Genomic DNA, 18,409 nt, shown 5'->3' with positions numbered 1-18,409 from the left:
CAGCCGTGTCTAGATATTTGAATTGACATACCCAAGGCGGTCTGCCACAGTCACAATTAGGTACAGGAAGATCAGGAGGAACATGAGCATCCTTACTAGATACATCCAGATACAACTCCCGAGGACGATCTCTCTTCTGCCACAACGACTCCTAATACATGTCTTTTCATCTAACAAACGATTATATATTAACACAACTATATAGAAATAACAGAAATGATTTTAACTTATAAATACATGTATTTCATAAATTATCTAACAAACTGTAGTCATTATATGAACCATATATCATAGGATTCATAACTAATAGCAATATGAGCAACAATCAAAACTAATTAATCGAAAACATACAACGCAATATACGTAACAAATGAATCAGTGAGACACTATACCTTGGTCTTCAAAGTTTTCCAACTCGAATACGAAGATTGGAGCACCTCTGGGTGGTATGGAAGAAGATACAAATGGTTGGGTGCAGCTCTCGGCTAGGAAACAACCGATTTATAGGCCTTCCTAGCTCGGCGCCACAGATCCATGGCGCCGAGCTAGTGCCATGTCGGTGCTGCATCAGCCCTCGACGCTAGCGGCCTTGTGTTACCTTGGTGCTACAACTTATGATATTGAGCAACGAGTCCAAATGCAGAAATAAGTTATCTAGGGGTCTAAACATTAAACACGATTTTTTTCTTAAAAAGGACCAACATAAAAAAAACTCGGGCTGGCGGCCTGCCAGCGCCCGGGGACCGTGAGCCCGTGACCCCAGCGGGCCCAACCAGTCAAAACCGCAAGAGAGAGTCGTGAGGCGTGCGCACTACCCCGAGAAACGTGCGACGGGAACCTCCGCGGTTCCCCAAGTTCGCCTCCTTCACTACTCTCGCGCCCCGGCACGCCTGAAAAACCCCACCCCTCCTGCCGCTCCGCCTCTCCCATCACTTCCCACGCCCCTCGCCGCCTCCCATTCCAGCGTGGACACGACGCCACTCGCCAGCACGGAGACGCGCGCCTCGAAGCACTACTGCACTAGCCAGCCGTCGTTCTTCCGCGCCGGCGCCATGCACCGGGTGCTCGTGAGCTCGCTTGTGGCCGCCACGCCGCGATGGCTGCCCCTCGCCGACTCCATCCTCCGGCGCCGCCGGCCGCGCTGCTCCCCTCTTCCCGTGCTGTGAGCTTCGCTGTCTCCATATGGCCCTATCTCTGGGGCATTGGGTTTGGGTGTGATTGAGCCTCGTTTTTTCTCTCTCCTGCGAATCGTTAAAAGAATGTCATTCCACTGGACACCGATAACCAACTTGGTTACTGCCTGAAACTCGGACTAAACATGTACAATTACTAGCTACAAAATACCGAGGAGAGTAGCTGGGTCCGCGTTTGGATCATTGGCATAAAATTTGAATTTATTTATATTGATACTTGTAGAAGGAACAAGCAATTCAGTTTGGTATGTCACAGATGTGTAATGTGACTTGATTGGTGGCAAATTGTTAGCCCATGTAACTGAAGTCCCTTCCACTGAATAATGAAGCGATTACATACTTTTCACTAATTTGGATTTAGTATCGCACCATTTTGACCCATTTACATTGCCTTGTAATCTTGATGATCCTTTGCTCCAGGATGTTCGATCGGAGGGCTTGGTCCAAGCCAAGGAAGGTCTCACGAGGCATTTCAGTGGCGTCCAGGAAAGCTAACAAACAGGGAGAATACTGTGATGAAAGTATGCTGTCGCATATCATGTGGTGGAAAGAGGTCGTTGCAAACAGCTGATATCTCTACCCCATGCACCAAGGCTGTTTCTTCTGTTATTTATTGATCCTATACTATCTGATGTTTCAGAAAATGGAGAGGTGCAGAAAACCATCATCCATACAATTGACTCAGAGGCTTGTGTATTCAAATATATTAGGGTTGGATCCGAATTTAAGAAACGGAAGGTGTGGTATATGCTTTATGCGTGGCTGACATAATTATGCTCTTTTTTCTTTCTATCTTGAAAGGTTCACATGATGTTATCACTGACATAATACTGCACTATTTGTTCAGCTTGAAAGATGGAACCCTGAACATGGAGATTTTGGTATTTAAATCAAAATTTCCTCGTGAGGTTCTACTTTGCAGAGTATGTTCTGATGTAGCGTTCCATTAAGTTGTATGTTTTTTATGATTCTCTGATAAAAATTCAGTATCACATAGACTTTTAGTGGAAGGGGAAATGGAATCTTAATGCTGTCATACCCGACATACCTTGTCATAACCATCTCATCTATGTGTGCTACCTATATCAGGGATCTGGGTGACATGTGATACCGTGCTATATGCACTTTGCTAGGTATTTGCCATCTTACATGTGGTGCAACTCGTGGTGCATAGACTAATTTTATCTGTTTCACCAATTCACCTCACAGCTCTCAATATAATTAGACTCACTCTCAGCATTTTATCAGAATAACATCCAGAAGTATTATATTGCTCCCTGTTGTTAATTTTTTCTCTCCGATCCAAGACATGAAATTTATTTAAATAGTTTGACCTTTTGTCAACTTCATTAATGTTCTGAATTGTTTTTATAATATTGGAATGGAAATAATAACAATTTATTTTATTTGATGATTTTGTTACTCAGGTAGGAGATTTCTATGAAGCTATCGGTTTTGATGCCTGTATTCTCGTAGAGCATGCAGGCTTAAATCCTTTTGGAGGTTTGCGTTCCGACAGTATTCCTAAAGCTGGGTGTCCAGTCGTGGTATGGTTTAATATAGCATTTTTCTGCTCTGTAATTTTGATTTGTTACCAAAGTTCTTAGAGCCAACATATCAGTATTTGTAGTAGTATCATGAAGCAAATGAAGACTTTCACTTGCAGAATTTACGGCAGACATTGGATGATTTGACTCGATGTGGTTATTCCGTGGTAAGATTTAAAGTCATTTCCCATTTCTCGGCACAATGCATTCATTGATACTCATTGTTTGCTGTAACATATGAATGCAAATGTCTCTGTAAATTTTAAAATTACGAAAATAACTGTTCCAACAACCCAAAAGTGCTCTGCAACTGTAGGAGCTAAGGTAAGCCTTTCTGGAGTTGTATGACAAACTTATTTGGGTTTTATACATCAGTTAGGATCCAATCACTCATTCACTTGATTGTCTTGGCCTTTTTTCACTCATTGCATCCTATGTTTTCTGGTCGCTCGACCAGCTAGTCGAACTGGGGGAACGACCATGCGACTAATCTCGATTAGTCGTCGACTAGGTCGACTAATCGACCTTTGGTCGACCTGGTCGTTTACTAGTCGTCCTATTCATCCAGGACCTATGTATATAGTATATAGTATATACTATATAGTATATAATTATATAACTATTTAATATATATGAAGGATAGGGTAAACATGACATGAATTCAGCAATACTGAAAACAACAAAGAAACACTTACTAGTTACTAATACTACCAGTCCCAGATACCACACAACACACATTACCACCCAGTTACCTAAAGAAGATCTTCATCCAACTGAAATTCATCACCTGCAGCTCCCCTTCCACCTGATTCTTGTTTGCCTTCATCTTCATCATCATTCATTTGTCTTGCTGTCTCTTGTTCTTGTTCATCTTCAGCAGGAGAATTGTCATCTTATTCACGTATGCCTTGAGCTGTAGCTGCTGCATTTCTGGGTCGTTTTTTGGTTCTAACATAGGTTTGTGTCTGAGTTTGAGAGGAGGAACCAGCACCTGCAGTAGCAGCAGCAGTCCTAGGCAAATTTCGGCTCCGGAGACCCTGAGTTGCACCTAGAGCTTCATCCACAGCACCCCAAATGTTGTCACCATCATATTCTTCTTCAACCCATTTATTTTGCTATGTAAACTCTTCAAGCAACAGTGGATTGCTTCTCTTTCCCTTGGAACCTAGCTCTCTTATATTTGTGAACCTATTATCCATCTTCCTGTTGTAGCTTACATAGGCCAATTTATTTAGTCTCTTGTGCTCCAGTCTGTTTCTCTTTTTTGTATGGATCTGCACATGGACATAGTGACATACATTATTAGTTTATTACTCAATCTGAAGTTCTGAACTCTGAAGTATGAACAAACAAAAAACAGTACTTACTGCTGCAAAGTCACTCCAGTTTCTTTCACAACCAGATGCTGAGCAACATAGGCTTATAATTCTTTTTGCAAGGCTTTGGTGTTCATATGCCAATCCTCCATAGGCTTTTCTCTTTGAATCAGTTGCATGCGCACGAACATCAGCAGGCAACTTTGCAATAGCCTTCTCAACGAGTGCTGCAGAATCCGTAACGACTGATGATGCCGAAGCAAGATCATTGTTATCCGCAACAGAAGATGGATTGCCGCTGCCCACAAATTGTGATTCTAGGAAGAGCACTTCAACATTATCCCGACGACGACGACCAAACTCTGTATGTAATGTATCAAAGGAATAAGGAATAGGATGGACTGGTGGAGTACAAGAACAAAAACTCCAGAAGTCAAGAATGACACAACACATACAAGGATGAAGAACAGAATTACACAAAAGAATACCTCCAGAAGATGAACTCATGCCGGCGAAATCTGGATTCTGGAACCGCGCGTGTCTAGAACGAGAAATCTGGGCCGGTGAAGTCTGGAACTGGAACCGCGCAACACGCACAGATGATCGCCGGTCAGCCGGTGTACTGGTGAAGTCTGGAACGAGAAGTCTAGCAGCCGGTAGGAAAATAGAGAAGAAGAGAAGAAAAGGAAAGAGATCGAGATGCCAGGAACGTAGGAGATGTGAACCGTCGGTTTTATAGAGAGTAGAGACGGCGCTGGCGTTCCATCTCCCTGTAGTCGGGCCGCCCGCCAAAAAAAGCCCACGAAATCAAAATTTCAGGATCATAAACCCTAGTCGCGCAGAATTGGCTGATCGAGTGACTAATTGCCCCTAATCGTGCGGCTTTTTGGAGAGACATGAACAAACAATGCAGGATCATGTTCACTAGAAGAAAAACCAGCAGCTGTGATGACAGAGATGAATCGCTCAAACCAAGCACGAGGAGCTTGTTTCAGCCCATACAATGCGTGACGGAGACGACAAACATGCCCTGAGGGAGTATCAACCCCCGGAGGAGGATGCATATAAACTTCTTCTTGTAGATCACCATTGAGAAAAGCATTCTTGACATCCATCTGGGAGATAGTCCAAGAAGATGAGGCTGCAACTACAATCAAGGTTCGAACAATAGTCATATGCGCAACAGGTGCAAAAGTCTCATCATAATCAAGTCCTTGAGTCTGTTGAAAACCACGAGCCACTAGACGAGCTTTATACCTCACAATGGAACCATCTGATTTTGTCTTAACCTTGAAGACCCATTTACATGTGATAGGAACAACATGCGAGGGTAAAGGAACGATATCCCATGTACCAGTGCGTTCAAGAGCAGCCAATTCATCAATCATAGCTAGCTGCCACTCGAGAATCCCAGAAGCTTCCTGATATGTAGTGGGTTCAACAATTGCCACACCAGCCTGTGGAAAACCATAGCGATCTGGAGGTTCAATGGTACCACGGTCACGAAGACGATATCCCTGATTAAAAACATCATTAGACTCATTATTGTCAGTACAAGAATCAGGTACATGATCAGTATCAGGACCAACCGTAGAAATAGAGCGGGAACGACGAATTTAGGTTTGGATGACAGGTGGTTTGGAAGAGTAAGAAGAAGATGACGTGGAGGTGGAAGGTGGTGTTATGAGAATGAGAACATCAAATGTGGATGTAGAAGATGATGGTGCAGATGCAAGAATGGAAGGAAGACACATGAAAGAAGTAGATTCTGTGGGATAATATGAGGAGTGAGTAGACTGGTTGTGAAAGAAGGGCCGATTTTCATTGAAACTCACCTCTCTAGAAATTCGAACACGACGAGTAGAAGGATCATAATAATGATAGCCTTTGTGTTCAATACTGTATGCAAGGAATACACATTCTACAGATTGAGCAGTCAATTTGGTCCGCTCACGTGGTGGTAACAAGACATAACATATACATCCAAACACATGAAGATGATCATATCGTGGAGGAGTCCCAAAAAGAACTTCACCCGGAGATTTGCCAAAAAGTTTAGATGATGGTTGTCTATTAATGAGATACACAATAGTGGAAACAACTTCACTCCAAAAGTGTGAAGGAACAAAAGAAGATATCAAAATAGTACGAGCACTCAATAATATAACGGCGTTTGCGTTCAGCAACACCATTTTGGGCATGAGCACTAGGACAAGAAAGCTGAGCTAGAGTACCCTCTAAGGTCGATAGCTGGCGAAAATTGTCAGATAAAAATTCACCACCAGAATCGGAACAAAATATTTTAATAGTAGCAGAAAACTGGGTGTGAACCATGCGAGTGAAGGACTTATAAATAGAAGGCAATTCCGAGATGCGTTTCATGAAGCAAATCCAAGTATAACGAGAATGATCATCAATAAAAATGACATAATATTTATGACCACCTTTTGAAACAAACGAAGCTGGACCTCAAACATCAAAGTGAATTAGATCAAAAGGTTTAGTAGAATTAGAATCACTAGTAAAATATGGAAGTTGTATTTTTTTTCCAAGATGACAACCTTTACAATGAAAACTAGACTCAACATGTGTAGGGCCTAAACATCCTGACTTTATTAGAGTGGACAGACGAGATCCACATAAGTGACCTAGACGATGATGCCACTGGGCAATCGACGTCGTGGGACCTGAAGCAGCAAGCACATGTGGTGTATAGGTATGGTAGGAAGGAAGACGCAATGTGTCCAAGATGTAAAGGCGAGGCGAAGATTTACGACTACAACCAGTCCCAATCACATCCCCTGTGTGACGATCCTGTACAAAACAAGATGAGTCATCAAATCCAACAAAACAACTGTGATAGGTAATTTTACCAACTGATAGTAGATCCATGGATAACTCAGGTACAAAAAATATATTTAGAACAGTAAAATTAGAATTGGAAAGAGAACCCTTGTGGGTGACATGACATAATGTACCATCAGCTGTCTGAACAGAAGTACCCTCGGTGACAGGTGTAGTAGATGCCAGACGTGACTGGTCAGATGTCACATGAAATGAAGCTTCAGAATCAAGAACCCAAGATGATGATAAAGCACCAGCAGATGAAGTAGCAGCAACCGCAACTGACCTTTAGGAGATGGTATTTCTCTGGAAACTTAGCAAAGCAGTTCTCAGACCGATGAGTGGTCTTTTTGCAATGTTCACAAGGCTGAAAGGAGGTGTTACTGGACTTGAGCAGCAGCCAACACTATGAGAACTCACACAGTAATAGAAGACATAGACTTCAGACGAGTCTCTTCAGCAAGCAATTCAGACAATGCCTGAGCCATGGTGAGAGTATCTGAACTGTGAAGCAGCCTTGCACGAAGAGAATCAAATTCAGGTCGAACTCCCATAACAAATCTGTAGGTAAAGAACTTCTCAATGAACTTATGGGCTGGGCAAGGCACAACTGTACAAGCGGGCACCATGGAGGTCAATGCACTCATAAGACTATCAAAGACTGAATAATATTCATCAATGGACATATCATGTTGCTCAATGACATGAGTCTGCTACATAAGAGTATGTAAAAGAGCACCGCTATCCTGAACAAACCGATCCTTCAGATGTGACCAGATAGCCTTAGCAGAGGTGAATTTGGACAGACTCATAATCATAGTTGGTTTAGTGCTGTTGATCATTGCAGCCATTACCTTGCCATCATTGATCTGCCAAGTCTTGATTGCAGCAGCATTGCTTCTATCAGCTCCTAAAACTGGAGAATCTTCAGTCAAATGAAATAGTAAACCGTGACCTCTTAATGCAGTATGAACACAAAAAGCCCATTCTGGGTAATTCTGCCCATCAATCACAATATTGACAACAATAGCGTTGGCCGACATATTGAAGAGCAATAAAACACTGAAGAATAACAGATCTGAAACAGACTGGCTGAATGGTACCAAATCCCTAGCGGGAGCAGCGGATGAACAGTGGATACGCCGGTTGCAGCCATGGACGAAACCGTGCAAATTCACAGCAGATCGAACAGAGTACATCAGATCTGGTCTGGGCTGCGTGCGACGCAGAAGCAGACGCAGGACGACGCAGATGGTGCAGCAACGGACACCAGCAGATCTGGTCTGGGCTGCGTGTGACACAGAAGCAGACGGCAGGACGACGCAGATGATGCAACAGCGTACACCCTGTGCTGCGCGCTGACGGCGTAGAACAGCGGGGCGCAGCAGCTCCGCACGTGGGAAACCGCGCGACGGCGGTTGACGGGAGGCCGCGACGTCGGCTCGCGCGCGGGGGAACCGCGCGACGGCGGCAGACCGGCAGACCGTGCGCACGAGGGGCCTCGCGAGGGGAAGCCGCGTGCGCGACGAAGGGCTGTGCGAGGGGAAGCCGCGCAGCCTGGCGGGATGGTGGACGAAGACGGCGCGCGTGACGAAGGGTTGCGGCCTGGCAGTGGGCAGAGGAACTTGACGGCGGAAGCCGCGCAGCCTGGCGGGATGGCGGACGAAGACGGCGGGCGCGACGAGGGCCGTGGCCTGGTAGAGGCAGAGGACCTCGACGACGGCCAACAGGGTGGGATGGCCGCGACGGCGGCTAGGTTGGGGGAGATCCGCGACGGCGGCTAGCGTGGGGGAGATCCGCGACGGCGGCTAGGGTGAGGGAGGGCCGCGACTGCGGCTAAAAATATAGGGTTTCGTAACCTCCTCTGTTACCATGTTACTAACCTTGGGATTGACAATTGATGATCAGTCCATAAGGACTATAGGTTATATATATAGGCAGTAAGCCTGGGCCTAATGGGCCTTAACACATGTATATATCTATATTGTATATTTTTGTAGAAGTTCATGTGGAACGACCATTAACATACATTGTGAATGTGACTGGGTTGCCTATGGGTGACATTGCTCAAATATTCCTGCCATTCTTTTTACAAATTATTCAGTTATGGGCAGTCTTTAACTATACAGTGCAGATTATGCGTGTTGATTGTGTTTCATTTTTTTTTGCATTTTAAGGTTTGACCACTCAACATCCTGATTTTATTTTTGTTGTTAACATTTTAAGTTATTTTGTCTGATAATTTAATCTTGCAGTGCATAGTCGAGGAAATTCAAGGCCCAACTCAAGCCCGTGCTCGGAAAAGTCGATTTATTTCTGGGTAATAGCATATCTATTGTAATATATTTTAGAAATTGTGCTAAGCACTTTTATTTTCTTCTGGTGGATGGGTGATATTTGATAGAGTTACTGTTTCAAAATGTTGATTCAGTACTCTTTGGTATGTGCATAAGCTCTTCAATATGAGTCTTGATTACAACTTGCTTAATTTGGCCTTTTGCTACTGCTGTTTTATCAAGGTTGTACCTACATTTTTATGTTGTTAGTTTGTTACCAATCCAAAAGTCCGGAGAGAGCTCCTTGCACCCACCTCTAAGTATTTGATACTCCCCCGTTCCAAATTATAAGATGTTTTGGCTTTTCTAGATACATATGCAATGTATCTCTACATAGTGTATATCTAAATGCGTAACAAAAACTATGTATCTAGAAATGCCAAAACGTCTTATGATTTGGAACGGAGGGAGTAATAGGGAATACTTGGGTGGTAGATTCAGGAGCAGGTTGGCCTGGAGTTTCGTAAGTTTTTTCATGTATATAACTGTGTCATATTGTGCATGATTGTTCGTCCTTGTGATGCATACTTGTTTAGGGTCTGTTTGGATTCAGGAGCTAAAGAAAAATTACTAAATTTTAGTTTCTCCTTAGGAGCTAAAAGTGGCTAAAAGGGTACCTTTTCACCATTTTAGTCACTTTTAGCTCTTTTTGTTTGGATCTTTAGCTCCTAAAGTGACTAAACTTTAGCCACTTTTGTTTTAGCTCGTGTGATCCAAACAGGCCCTTATTGTAAGATCCACATCAAGATGAGGAATTAATTGTTTGTTTTCTTTGCTGTCCTTAATAAGATTCGCCCATGACAGAGTCATATTTACCAAAACATGAACGGGTTGACGAGGGATGGCTCTAACAATGCCCCTAAAATAGGGCCCTACTTGTGATTCGAGGGTTTCTCCTACTTTGGATGGTCTTTAATGGGTTGAACTCCAACAATAACCCTCAAATTAGGGTACATACTTTTTGGGGACCTACTTGTCAGTTACATCCCCCCTCTTTCCCTCCTTTCATATTTCCCTTCTGTCTCTCGCCAGGATGAGGGGCTTGTCAGGGAGGGGGCCAGGGACGAGGGGCTCACTAGGAGGAGAACCTCGATGGAGAGGGGCATGCTTGGTCTCAGTGGCGGCATGGTGGAAGGGAACCGGGCGTGGGAGAAAGTTAGGAGGAAAAAAACATGCAGAAGGGAGTTGGTACATGGATGTTTTTTCAGTATTAGGGAGCTTCCGACGTATCCCTTGGAGATGAGGCTGAGAGGGAAGATGTGAGGGGCCTCCATAAAGTAGGGACTTGAGTTGGGTTCCTATTGACTTCTTTCCCCACTAAAAAGCAGAACAGGTCCCTGTTTAGGATCCCTGTTGGAGATGCTCTAATACATTTCAATACCATTCTTCACATCTGGACCCTGTTAGGCTTTTAAATTGACTTGAAGTGGATCTTTAAAAAATTATATTCATCATGTTGCATATGCAGATTTATTGTCTTCCTTACCATGTAGAGTTCTATGCAATGACTAACGTAACCTGAAGCTTACGCTATCGAGAATATGTGGGCAATATACTTCTATGCACACGTCTACGCTCCAGTGGGCCTATGCTTATAATTGCTTTGTTAATAGGTTCGCTGAATATATGGCTGATAATCATAAGCATTTCAGAGGAAGGCACCTTATGATGTGCTGGTGCTAAGGAGTTACACAAAATAAATATGGTCTAGGCTGTAATCTTGCAGTGGTTGTCTCCTTTTGTTTCACTGGCACACATGTAATCTCTTTATTGTGTGGTTTTGGCGTCTTGTGCTATAAATATTGAACCTTGTTGTTAATGAAAAGATATGGAGTTCTCATCCATGTTCGAGAAAAATACTGATAGTTGACATGCAATATCGAGAACTTACACTGCTTCTATTCTTTCTGGTTTGATAGTTTATTCAATTCATAATCTTAAAGTTTTTGCATATTCTTTCTTACAGGCATGCCCATCCTGGTAGTCCTTATGTATTTGGTCTTGCTGAAGTAGACCATGATGTAGAGTTCCCTGATCCGATGCCTGTTGTTGGTACGTTTTGCTTGTATGTTTATAATCGTTAACTCCAAACTTCCCATTCTGTCGTAGCCGACAATCATCTTGTCACTTTTTCCTTCATAGAATTTTACTGTACAGGAAGTATGTTATAGATTTATTCAACTAGTACAATGCCCGTGCGTTGCGATAGCACACAATCACATATGATATTCATAAAAAATAAATTTAATATCGGATTGAACATATGGTATGCATATCAGACATTAAACTGATAAAAATAAATATTACACTTTATCTTTGCCAAAAGGGCAAGAAATGTATGAGTTAAAAAGGAGCATGACCCTTTTTTTTATAGGCCGCTCGTTCTCATTTAGCTAGCGAGGTGGTACTATATGGGAACACTGCGATGTGTGTGGCTTCTGTCCTGTTGGGCTTGGGTGGTTTATTAAGGCCCATTTGTTAGGCTAGAAGCAAGGAAGAGGAATAGACCTACGTGCTTCGTACATGACGCACGATGCAAGAAACTGCCGCTTTAATATAGTAGAGAGTAGAGATGCATGTTACTAGAAAGTAAATGACATCATGCATAAAATTGGAGTGGTGAATGGTCTAGTCAGACATGATATGGATTGCTACTATATTTTTCTTGGGTAATACGTTGACTTTTAATGAATTTTGGATATATAATCCTGGACCTGTATAACAAAATAGCAATTCCTTATAATTTCTTACGCTGATATTGAATATAAATATCTTGTAATATATACATTGATATAAAATTTCTGTGTTTGTGACCCATCTAGCTCCCAACAACACATTTTCACTATTGTGTTCCTGGAATGGAAGGTATATGTTACACTTAAGTTTTGAAGTATGTCGACATTTCTGTGTTTGCAACTTTTGAATTTTGTAGTCAAATACTGAATTTCATGAGGCCACTGGATGCTGATTTGAGATAGCACATCATGGTGTTCTCATTCATCAGGGATTTCACATTCTGCAAAAGGTTATTGCTTGATATCTGTGCTAGAGACAATGAAAACTTATTCAGCTGAGGAGGGCTTAACAGAGGAGGCTATTGTTACTAAGCTCCGCATATGTCGTTATCACCATCTATACCTTCACAATTCTTTGAAGAATAATTCTTCAGGTTGGGATTTGTATTCTTGAGTAAATTTTCTTTCTATTTGTTTGATCTACAAACAAGTATTCTGGAATCTGATATTAGAATCCCTAACTTGTGCTGTTATTATTGTCTGTTTCAATTTCAGAAGAAATCATATGACCCATATTTCACAAATAACCTTGAGAATTAATATTTGTTTGATCTACAAACAAGTATTCTGGAATCTGATATTAGGATCCCTAACTTGTGCTGTTATTATTGTCTGTTTCAATTTCAGAAGAAATCAGATGGCCCATATTTCACAAAAAAACCTTGAGAATTATTAATACATGGAATAACATTTTTTTTCACTGTTGATCTTTGTTTCTTGAAACATGTGTTGCAAACCAGTTATGTGTTCACATCATTTTCTACATATATTATGGACTTAGTTTATGCTAGAAATATTTTAATATATGTCATTGGGTTTCTCTTTGCTGCATGATGCAAAGAAGTTCTGCTTATAAGAACAGTAACATAATATACGGAAGTAGAGTTGATATTTCTCATCAGCGCTATAATATGCACCCAGCAGATCCAGTCAGTATCTCCTCATGGTTTTGAACTTTGCTCTTTCTAATATATTCTCTCATTTGTTTGCAGGGACATCACGCTGGGGTGAATTCGGTGAAGGTGGGCTCTTGTGGGGAGAGTGCAGTGGGAAGTCCTTTGAGTGGTTTGACGGTTCACCTATTCAAGAACTTTTATGCAAGGTCTGTGACTTGTATCTTATTATTATTTTAGGAGGACCATAAGGTGTGGACGGATGGACCTATAGTAAATACAACCATACAAATTGCAAAGGGTCTAAAAGACCAGAGCAAGTTATAAAATACAAGAAAGCAAAGCCTCAAATGGTTTATCTGAAAGAGGTCGGTTGACTAGGATTTTTCAGCTTTTAGTTGGCAGAAATTGGATCCCAAAACCTCTTCCCAAATGCTCCATAAGGAAGATATAACAATGGAATTGTAATTGGAATTATTCTCATTGTTGATGATGTGTGGACACACTCATTCATTTTCATGTGCTGAAACAGTTGCTGAGTTTATGGTGCTTTTGATGTCCCTCTTGCTATGGTCTATTCTGTATTTTTCACTGAGCTTTATACATTGCTTCTTATAACTTTATTTAATTTGTCAAGGTACGGGAAATATATGGCCTTGATGAGAAAACGGTTTTTCGCGATGTCACCGTCTCATTGGAAGGCAGGCCCCAACCTCTTCATCTTGGGACTGCTACTCAAATTGGTATACTGCAGGTTTCTTTAATGGGAACGTATCCTGTGCTCATGAAGCTCTTGTGCTCATATGAGCACTTTAAATCTGGTGCCTTCATTTCTCATCCAGGGGGTGAGACAGCAGTGGCACACAGAAGAGACAGGCGACGCGGCACAACAAGAGTGGCACACAGAAGAAACTAGGAAATATCTATCCACACTTGGATGAGAAATGAAGGCACCAGATTTAAAGTGCTCATATGAGCACAAGAGCTCCATGAGCACATGATACGTTTCCTTCTTTAATATAGCTGATCTTTTTAAGGAGTCTTCAAAAGTTGATGTATCTTAATATTTCTGTATTTCGTGTGCTGTAGGAGTCATACCAACTGAGGGAATACCGAGTTTGTTAAGAATGGTGCTTCCTTCAAATTGTGGCGGGCTTCCATCAATGTATGCATTGTGTCTATTTGTTGAATCAACTATCCAGCTCGTTAGACGATCTTTCTATGCTGGTTATTGAGATGATCAGATAACTCATTATTTTTTTGGCCAAGATTCTGTTCAAATGTTTTTTCACACCTATATTGAATAAGGAAACTTTAATGGTAGACAACTGAACTACCTACTAAATCTAACTGAGAGTGGCGCATCACTCTGTTTAGGCAATATTTTCAGGGATATAGTACAGTCTTGTTTGGTACCACTGGCGACGAAGCATTTTTTTGTGTCACCCCATTTCGAGGACTCACAGAAATATGGTCTTGTCACTTTAGCAAGCCAATTTAGGTGTTCAAAAGCTTTGTTCTTTTACTCCTCTATAGAGATGGCAATGGGTACCCGAAACCCGAATACCCGACGGGTTTTACCCGATATGAAGGCGGGTACGGGATGATTTCTCTACCCGCGGGTATGTTAATAGGTAAAAACCTCTACCCGTTGGGTAGACGGGTACGGGTATGGGTTGGTATTACCCATACCCGTCTACCCGTGGGTAAAATATACCCGCATCAATAGCACTATAAACATATAATAGAGTCCAACTTAGCTAGAATAAAACCCTTCTCTAGTTATCATTTGCCTAGATACCAAGTTATGTAATCATATGATTTGTTATATGTGGAATTGAAGTTGTTTTTATATGTTTATTTAATATTTTGTTATCAATTCCTCTAGGCAATAGTTTCCTACAAACACCTCCCATATTTTGTTATCAATTCCACTACCTTTTAGTTGGTTAGACACCTTAACAATTTGGGCATTAATTACTTGTTCTGAAGTGAAACCCAATTTAAACAACTTTCTTACCTTAAGCTTTACTATTGTTAAAAGTAGCAACTTCTATTAGACGTCACTTGAGAATTTCTACGGTCCCCTGCAACTGGTATTTTGTGCAAACTGTGTCAAGTGTCAACACACAATGCACTGTGTTATGACACAAGCGACAGGTTTATATAAGATACTGGCATGGCTTTTTCAATTCAATATGTGGGCTGGCTTTAGTTCGTGAGATGTGACTTTCATTATTATATGCAGGTATATTAGAGATCTTCTTCTTAATCCTCCATCATTTGAGGTTGCAGCAGCGATCCAAGGTACCTCAAAAGTTGTAACTTGTAATTCATTCATGGAAAGTCTGGCTTGAGAGTTCGAACATTAAGTTCATCATGCAATAAAAAATATATATAAGATTTTTAAAGAACCTCAATTTATTTTTACAAATTATTAACTATTGTACATGAACGATTTCACAAAATGGGATACAAAGGAGAAGCGACATATAACTTTATCTTATTTTGATTTCTGAATGTTTGCACTCTCCTCTTTGTAACTATATTGTGTTTATCTGAATATTATAACTTAAAACAGATGCTCCTATCTTCGTGCAGAGCTGCGTTAGAAACACGTGAGCTAATGTTGCATAAGTAGTTAAGTACCATAGGATCATCAGAACAATTTGCTCAGGGTTGCTGCAAAGAAGGCCTAATTTCAGGATCTGAGACTTTGAGCTTCTATTTGTGATGCAGTTTTAGTCCAGCCTCGGTCCTATGATTTTGAGGGCCCCAAGCGAACTGATTATGGTGGGCCCTCTAGACTATATCAAAAATTATATGATATACAGCGGAGAAGATTAATACTTCGTATGTAAATGATGATGTGCATTGAAATTGGTTTTTAAAATATCTAAGACGCTAGATAATATACATCAGTGCAGATTAGCACTTCGCAAGTTGAGAAATAAGAACGACGACCAAAGAATAACATGAATTCTGACTGCTCGACCGTGCATGCCTGGAGGCTGGAGCAGTGGCGCTCATGGTTTTAAATAGCGAGCTAAGGGGTTTAGCTGCGTGCTTCTCAAAAGTACAAATAACAGACTATATCGGGATATAACCGGCTATATCGGGATATAACCGGCTATAGTGGCTAAATGAGGCTATATCGCATAGCTTTTCCCTGATAACTAGGCAGTGGGGAACACGTGTCGCGTGGTCTGTGTGCTTCAGTATCCGTGTGCCTAGTCCTACCAGCTTGATAGCTACCTATACTATTTTACTACTAGTATATAGCCCGTGCTAACGCTATGTTCCTAAGAAAGGTAAGAGTGGGGTGAACGACGACGGTGGTGGCGCGAGGGGAGGGGTTGACGGTGGTGTGGACGTGAGGAGGAGATGGCTGAAGGATAATCCAAATAATATTGTCCATCAGATTTAAGTGAGCAAGAGAGATGATGATATTCAATGATCTGACCGTTGATTTTGATGTTGTGTTAAGTATGAGTGTAATTTGTTTGGTGGATTTAATAAAGATTATGGGTGTGTGAATTATTTGGTTGGATGAGTTTTGTAAGTGTAAACTAGTGTATTATATTGTGATATAGATACTAAATATTGGATCCCTATTATTTTTGGGCCCCCGGCCGTCGCCTCTGTTGCATGGGCTCAGGGCCGGCCCTGTTTTAGTCTCTTAGATTCTTTTGTTCTGGGTATTTCCCAATATTAATTCTTGGATGTTTGAAAACTGGCAATGTTCTACTTTTGATGTCCCTGCTTTCCAGAAAACATTTACTGCTTGTGATTTGGTATCATGTTTTAGAAACTTTTGATGGTAATGTTAGCTCCAATGCTAGATTATGATCCATTTATAACTTCTTTGCAGAGGCTTGCAGGCTTATGGGCAACATAACCTGCTCCATTCCTGAATTTACATGCATATCAGCAGCAAAGGTTGCTTCTTTATATTTCTGGAGAAAATATGCCCAATTGTCCCATCAGTTATCCTATGAATTATTTGCCTTCAATGCAATTTGAATCTTGAGAATTTTATGGATTTTGAGTTTTTGGCCCTAGCAGCTTCATGACCCTCATGCCATTTAAATATAATAACAATATAAAGGGGCAGGGCTGAGGGAGCACAATGGGGCTAGCCATGGGCCTTGCCACGAACGAGCAAGAGGGAAGAGTTTTCCTTATTAATTCTTACTTGATTAGATTGATACATCTTTTCTCCTTATATATAGAGGTTTACTTGACCCATAAGCAAGAAATCCTTATCTCTAAGGCTTATTTGACGCCTAAGCAAGCGATCCTTTTTTTTTCTCGAACACACAAGAGAGTTGCATATCAATGTTCAAATCGTTTGGTCGAACCTAGTCTTATACCTACCGACTAATCAAGCCTAGTAGCAACTAGCAACAAGGGGCACAAGCCACGAGCTATATAAAGTAGCAACAGGGCAACAAGCAATAAAAGCAGAGCATCAAGAAACACACTCACAATATGAGGATGAGCTTATCTTTTGGGCTTTGGGATTCTGTCTATCCTTACTTGATGCAGGCGTTCACACAAGAGCTTGGCCTAGGCGACGATGCCTGAAAGATGGCAGATGTCACTGGATCTTGTGGGCGCCAGCAGTGGAGCTCAGGCGACCGTCTAGAAGGTTGGAGCTGGATCTTGCGGGGGTGGGGGGCACTGCAGTAGGGTGGGCATCTTCCTGGATCTTTTGACCTTGCAGGCGGGGGCACAACTGTGAACTTGTGCGGCAGCGGGCGAAGGGGGAGCACTACAACAACATGGAGCCACGGATGGCTTTTGCGTCTTGTGCCTAGTTGGTGTCTGTCCAACCCTACAAGGCCACAATTGCAGCCCATATATGCACACCAAATGGTAGCCCACAAGTCCACAACCGCAGCTCCAAAAGGCCATCTAAAAACACTTGTCTAATCTGAGCTAATCGTTTCGGTAGGTCTAATCGGGTTTAAGTTGATTAGTTCGACTAATCACGATTAATCAGACGACTTGAAAACACTGGTGCATATTATTTCATTAAAAGAAGAGAGAAGGGGTTACAGAAATACCCCACACACGCACTCACACAACAACAAGGGAAATAGGTTAAGCGCCGATGATTAAAAAAGGCGACTGTAACTATCAGGTAAGGATCAGCCCTCCACACCCTGCTCTACTGCTGCAAGGGTTGAGATGCCTCTTGCCCCAACATGTCATATGCCTCTAACACTATACCCCTCCTGGACAAGAAACTCGTCCTCGATCTGCAACCACAAACTTAATATGTAAAAAATAAGCATTTTATGTATCGTCTTATTTTATTATTCTGAACCCAAAACATAGTTGAACTCTTTATTATTTTTTGCCTCTTCAATTGAAGGTCGACATCGTCCGGACGACGAAGTTGGATGTGTGCAACCACCTAGATCCCATGGCGTAGTCTAGCAAGTGTTAGGGTCAATGAGCACCTACTGATAGCCATTGT

General features: G+C 41.8%; 1 protein-coding gene, 1 long non-coding RNA gene and 1 pseudogene across 2 annotated transcripts in view; 1 reads left to right on the top strand and 2 right to left on the bottom strand.

Annotated features, from left to right (window-relative positions):
- Positions 1-806: 806 nt before the first annotated feature.
- The window catches only part of LOC732814 (DNA mismatch repair protein), a 38,146-nt gene continuing 20,543 nt past the window's right edge, over positions 807-18,409 (top strand). Inside the window, 14 exon segments of the mRNA NM_001112428.1 lie at positions 807-1,162; positions 1,614-1,746; positions 1,834-1,931; positions 2,041-2,116; positions 2,621-2,740; positions 2,860-2,907; positions 9,156-9,220; positions 11,203-11,288; positions 12,241-12,405; positions 13,024-13,133; positions 13,562-13,667; positions 14,014-14,089; positions 15,173-15,231; positions 16,796-16,863. Coding sequence (NP_001105898.1) covers positions 1,053-1,162; positions 1,614-1,746; positions 1,834-1,931; positions 2,041-2,116; positions 2,621-2,740; positions 2,860-2,907; positions 9,156-9,220; positions 11,203-11,288; positions 12,241-12,405; positions 13,024-13,133; positions 13,562-13,667; positions 14,014-14,089; positions 15,173-15,231; positions 16,796-16,863 — 1,320 coding nt within the window. The 5' untranslated portion in view covers positions 807-1,052.
- Positions 2,918-7,048, bottom strand: LOC103641830 (uncharacterized). The gene is made up of 3 exons (XR_560521.3): positions 4,545-7,048; positions 4,108-4,418; positions 2,918-4,014 (listed from the first exon to the last, which is right to left on the bottom strand). It is a non-coding gene; the product is annotated as an uncharacterized lncRNA (long non-coding RNA).
- On the bottom strand, positions 11,416-11,576 carry LOC111590423 (uncharacterized; annotated as a pseudogene).

Source organism: Zea mays, chromosome 10, assembly GCF_902167145.1.
Source record: "Zea mays cultivar B73 chromosome 10, Zm-B73-REFERENCE-NAM-5.0, whole genome shotgun sequence".
Taxonomy (NCBI): Eukaryota; Viridiplantae; Streptophyta; class Magnoliopsida; order Poales; family Poaceae; genus Zea; species Zea mays.
This window is presented reverse-complemented; position numbering and strand designations above follow the sequence as displayed.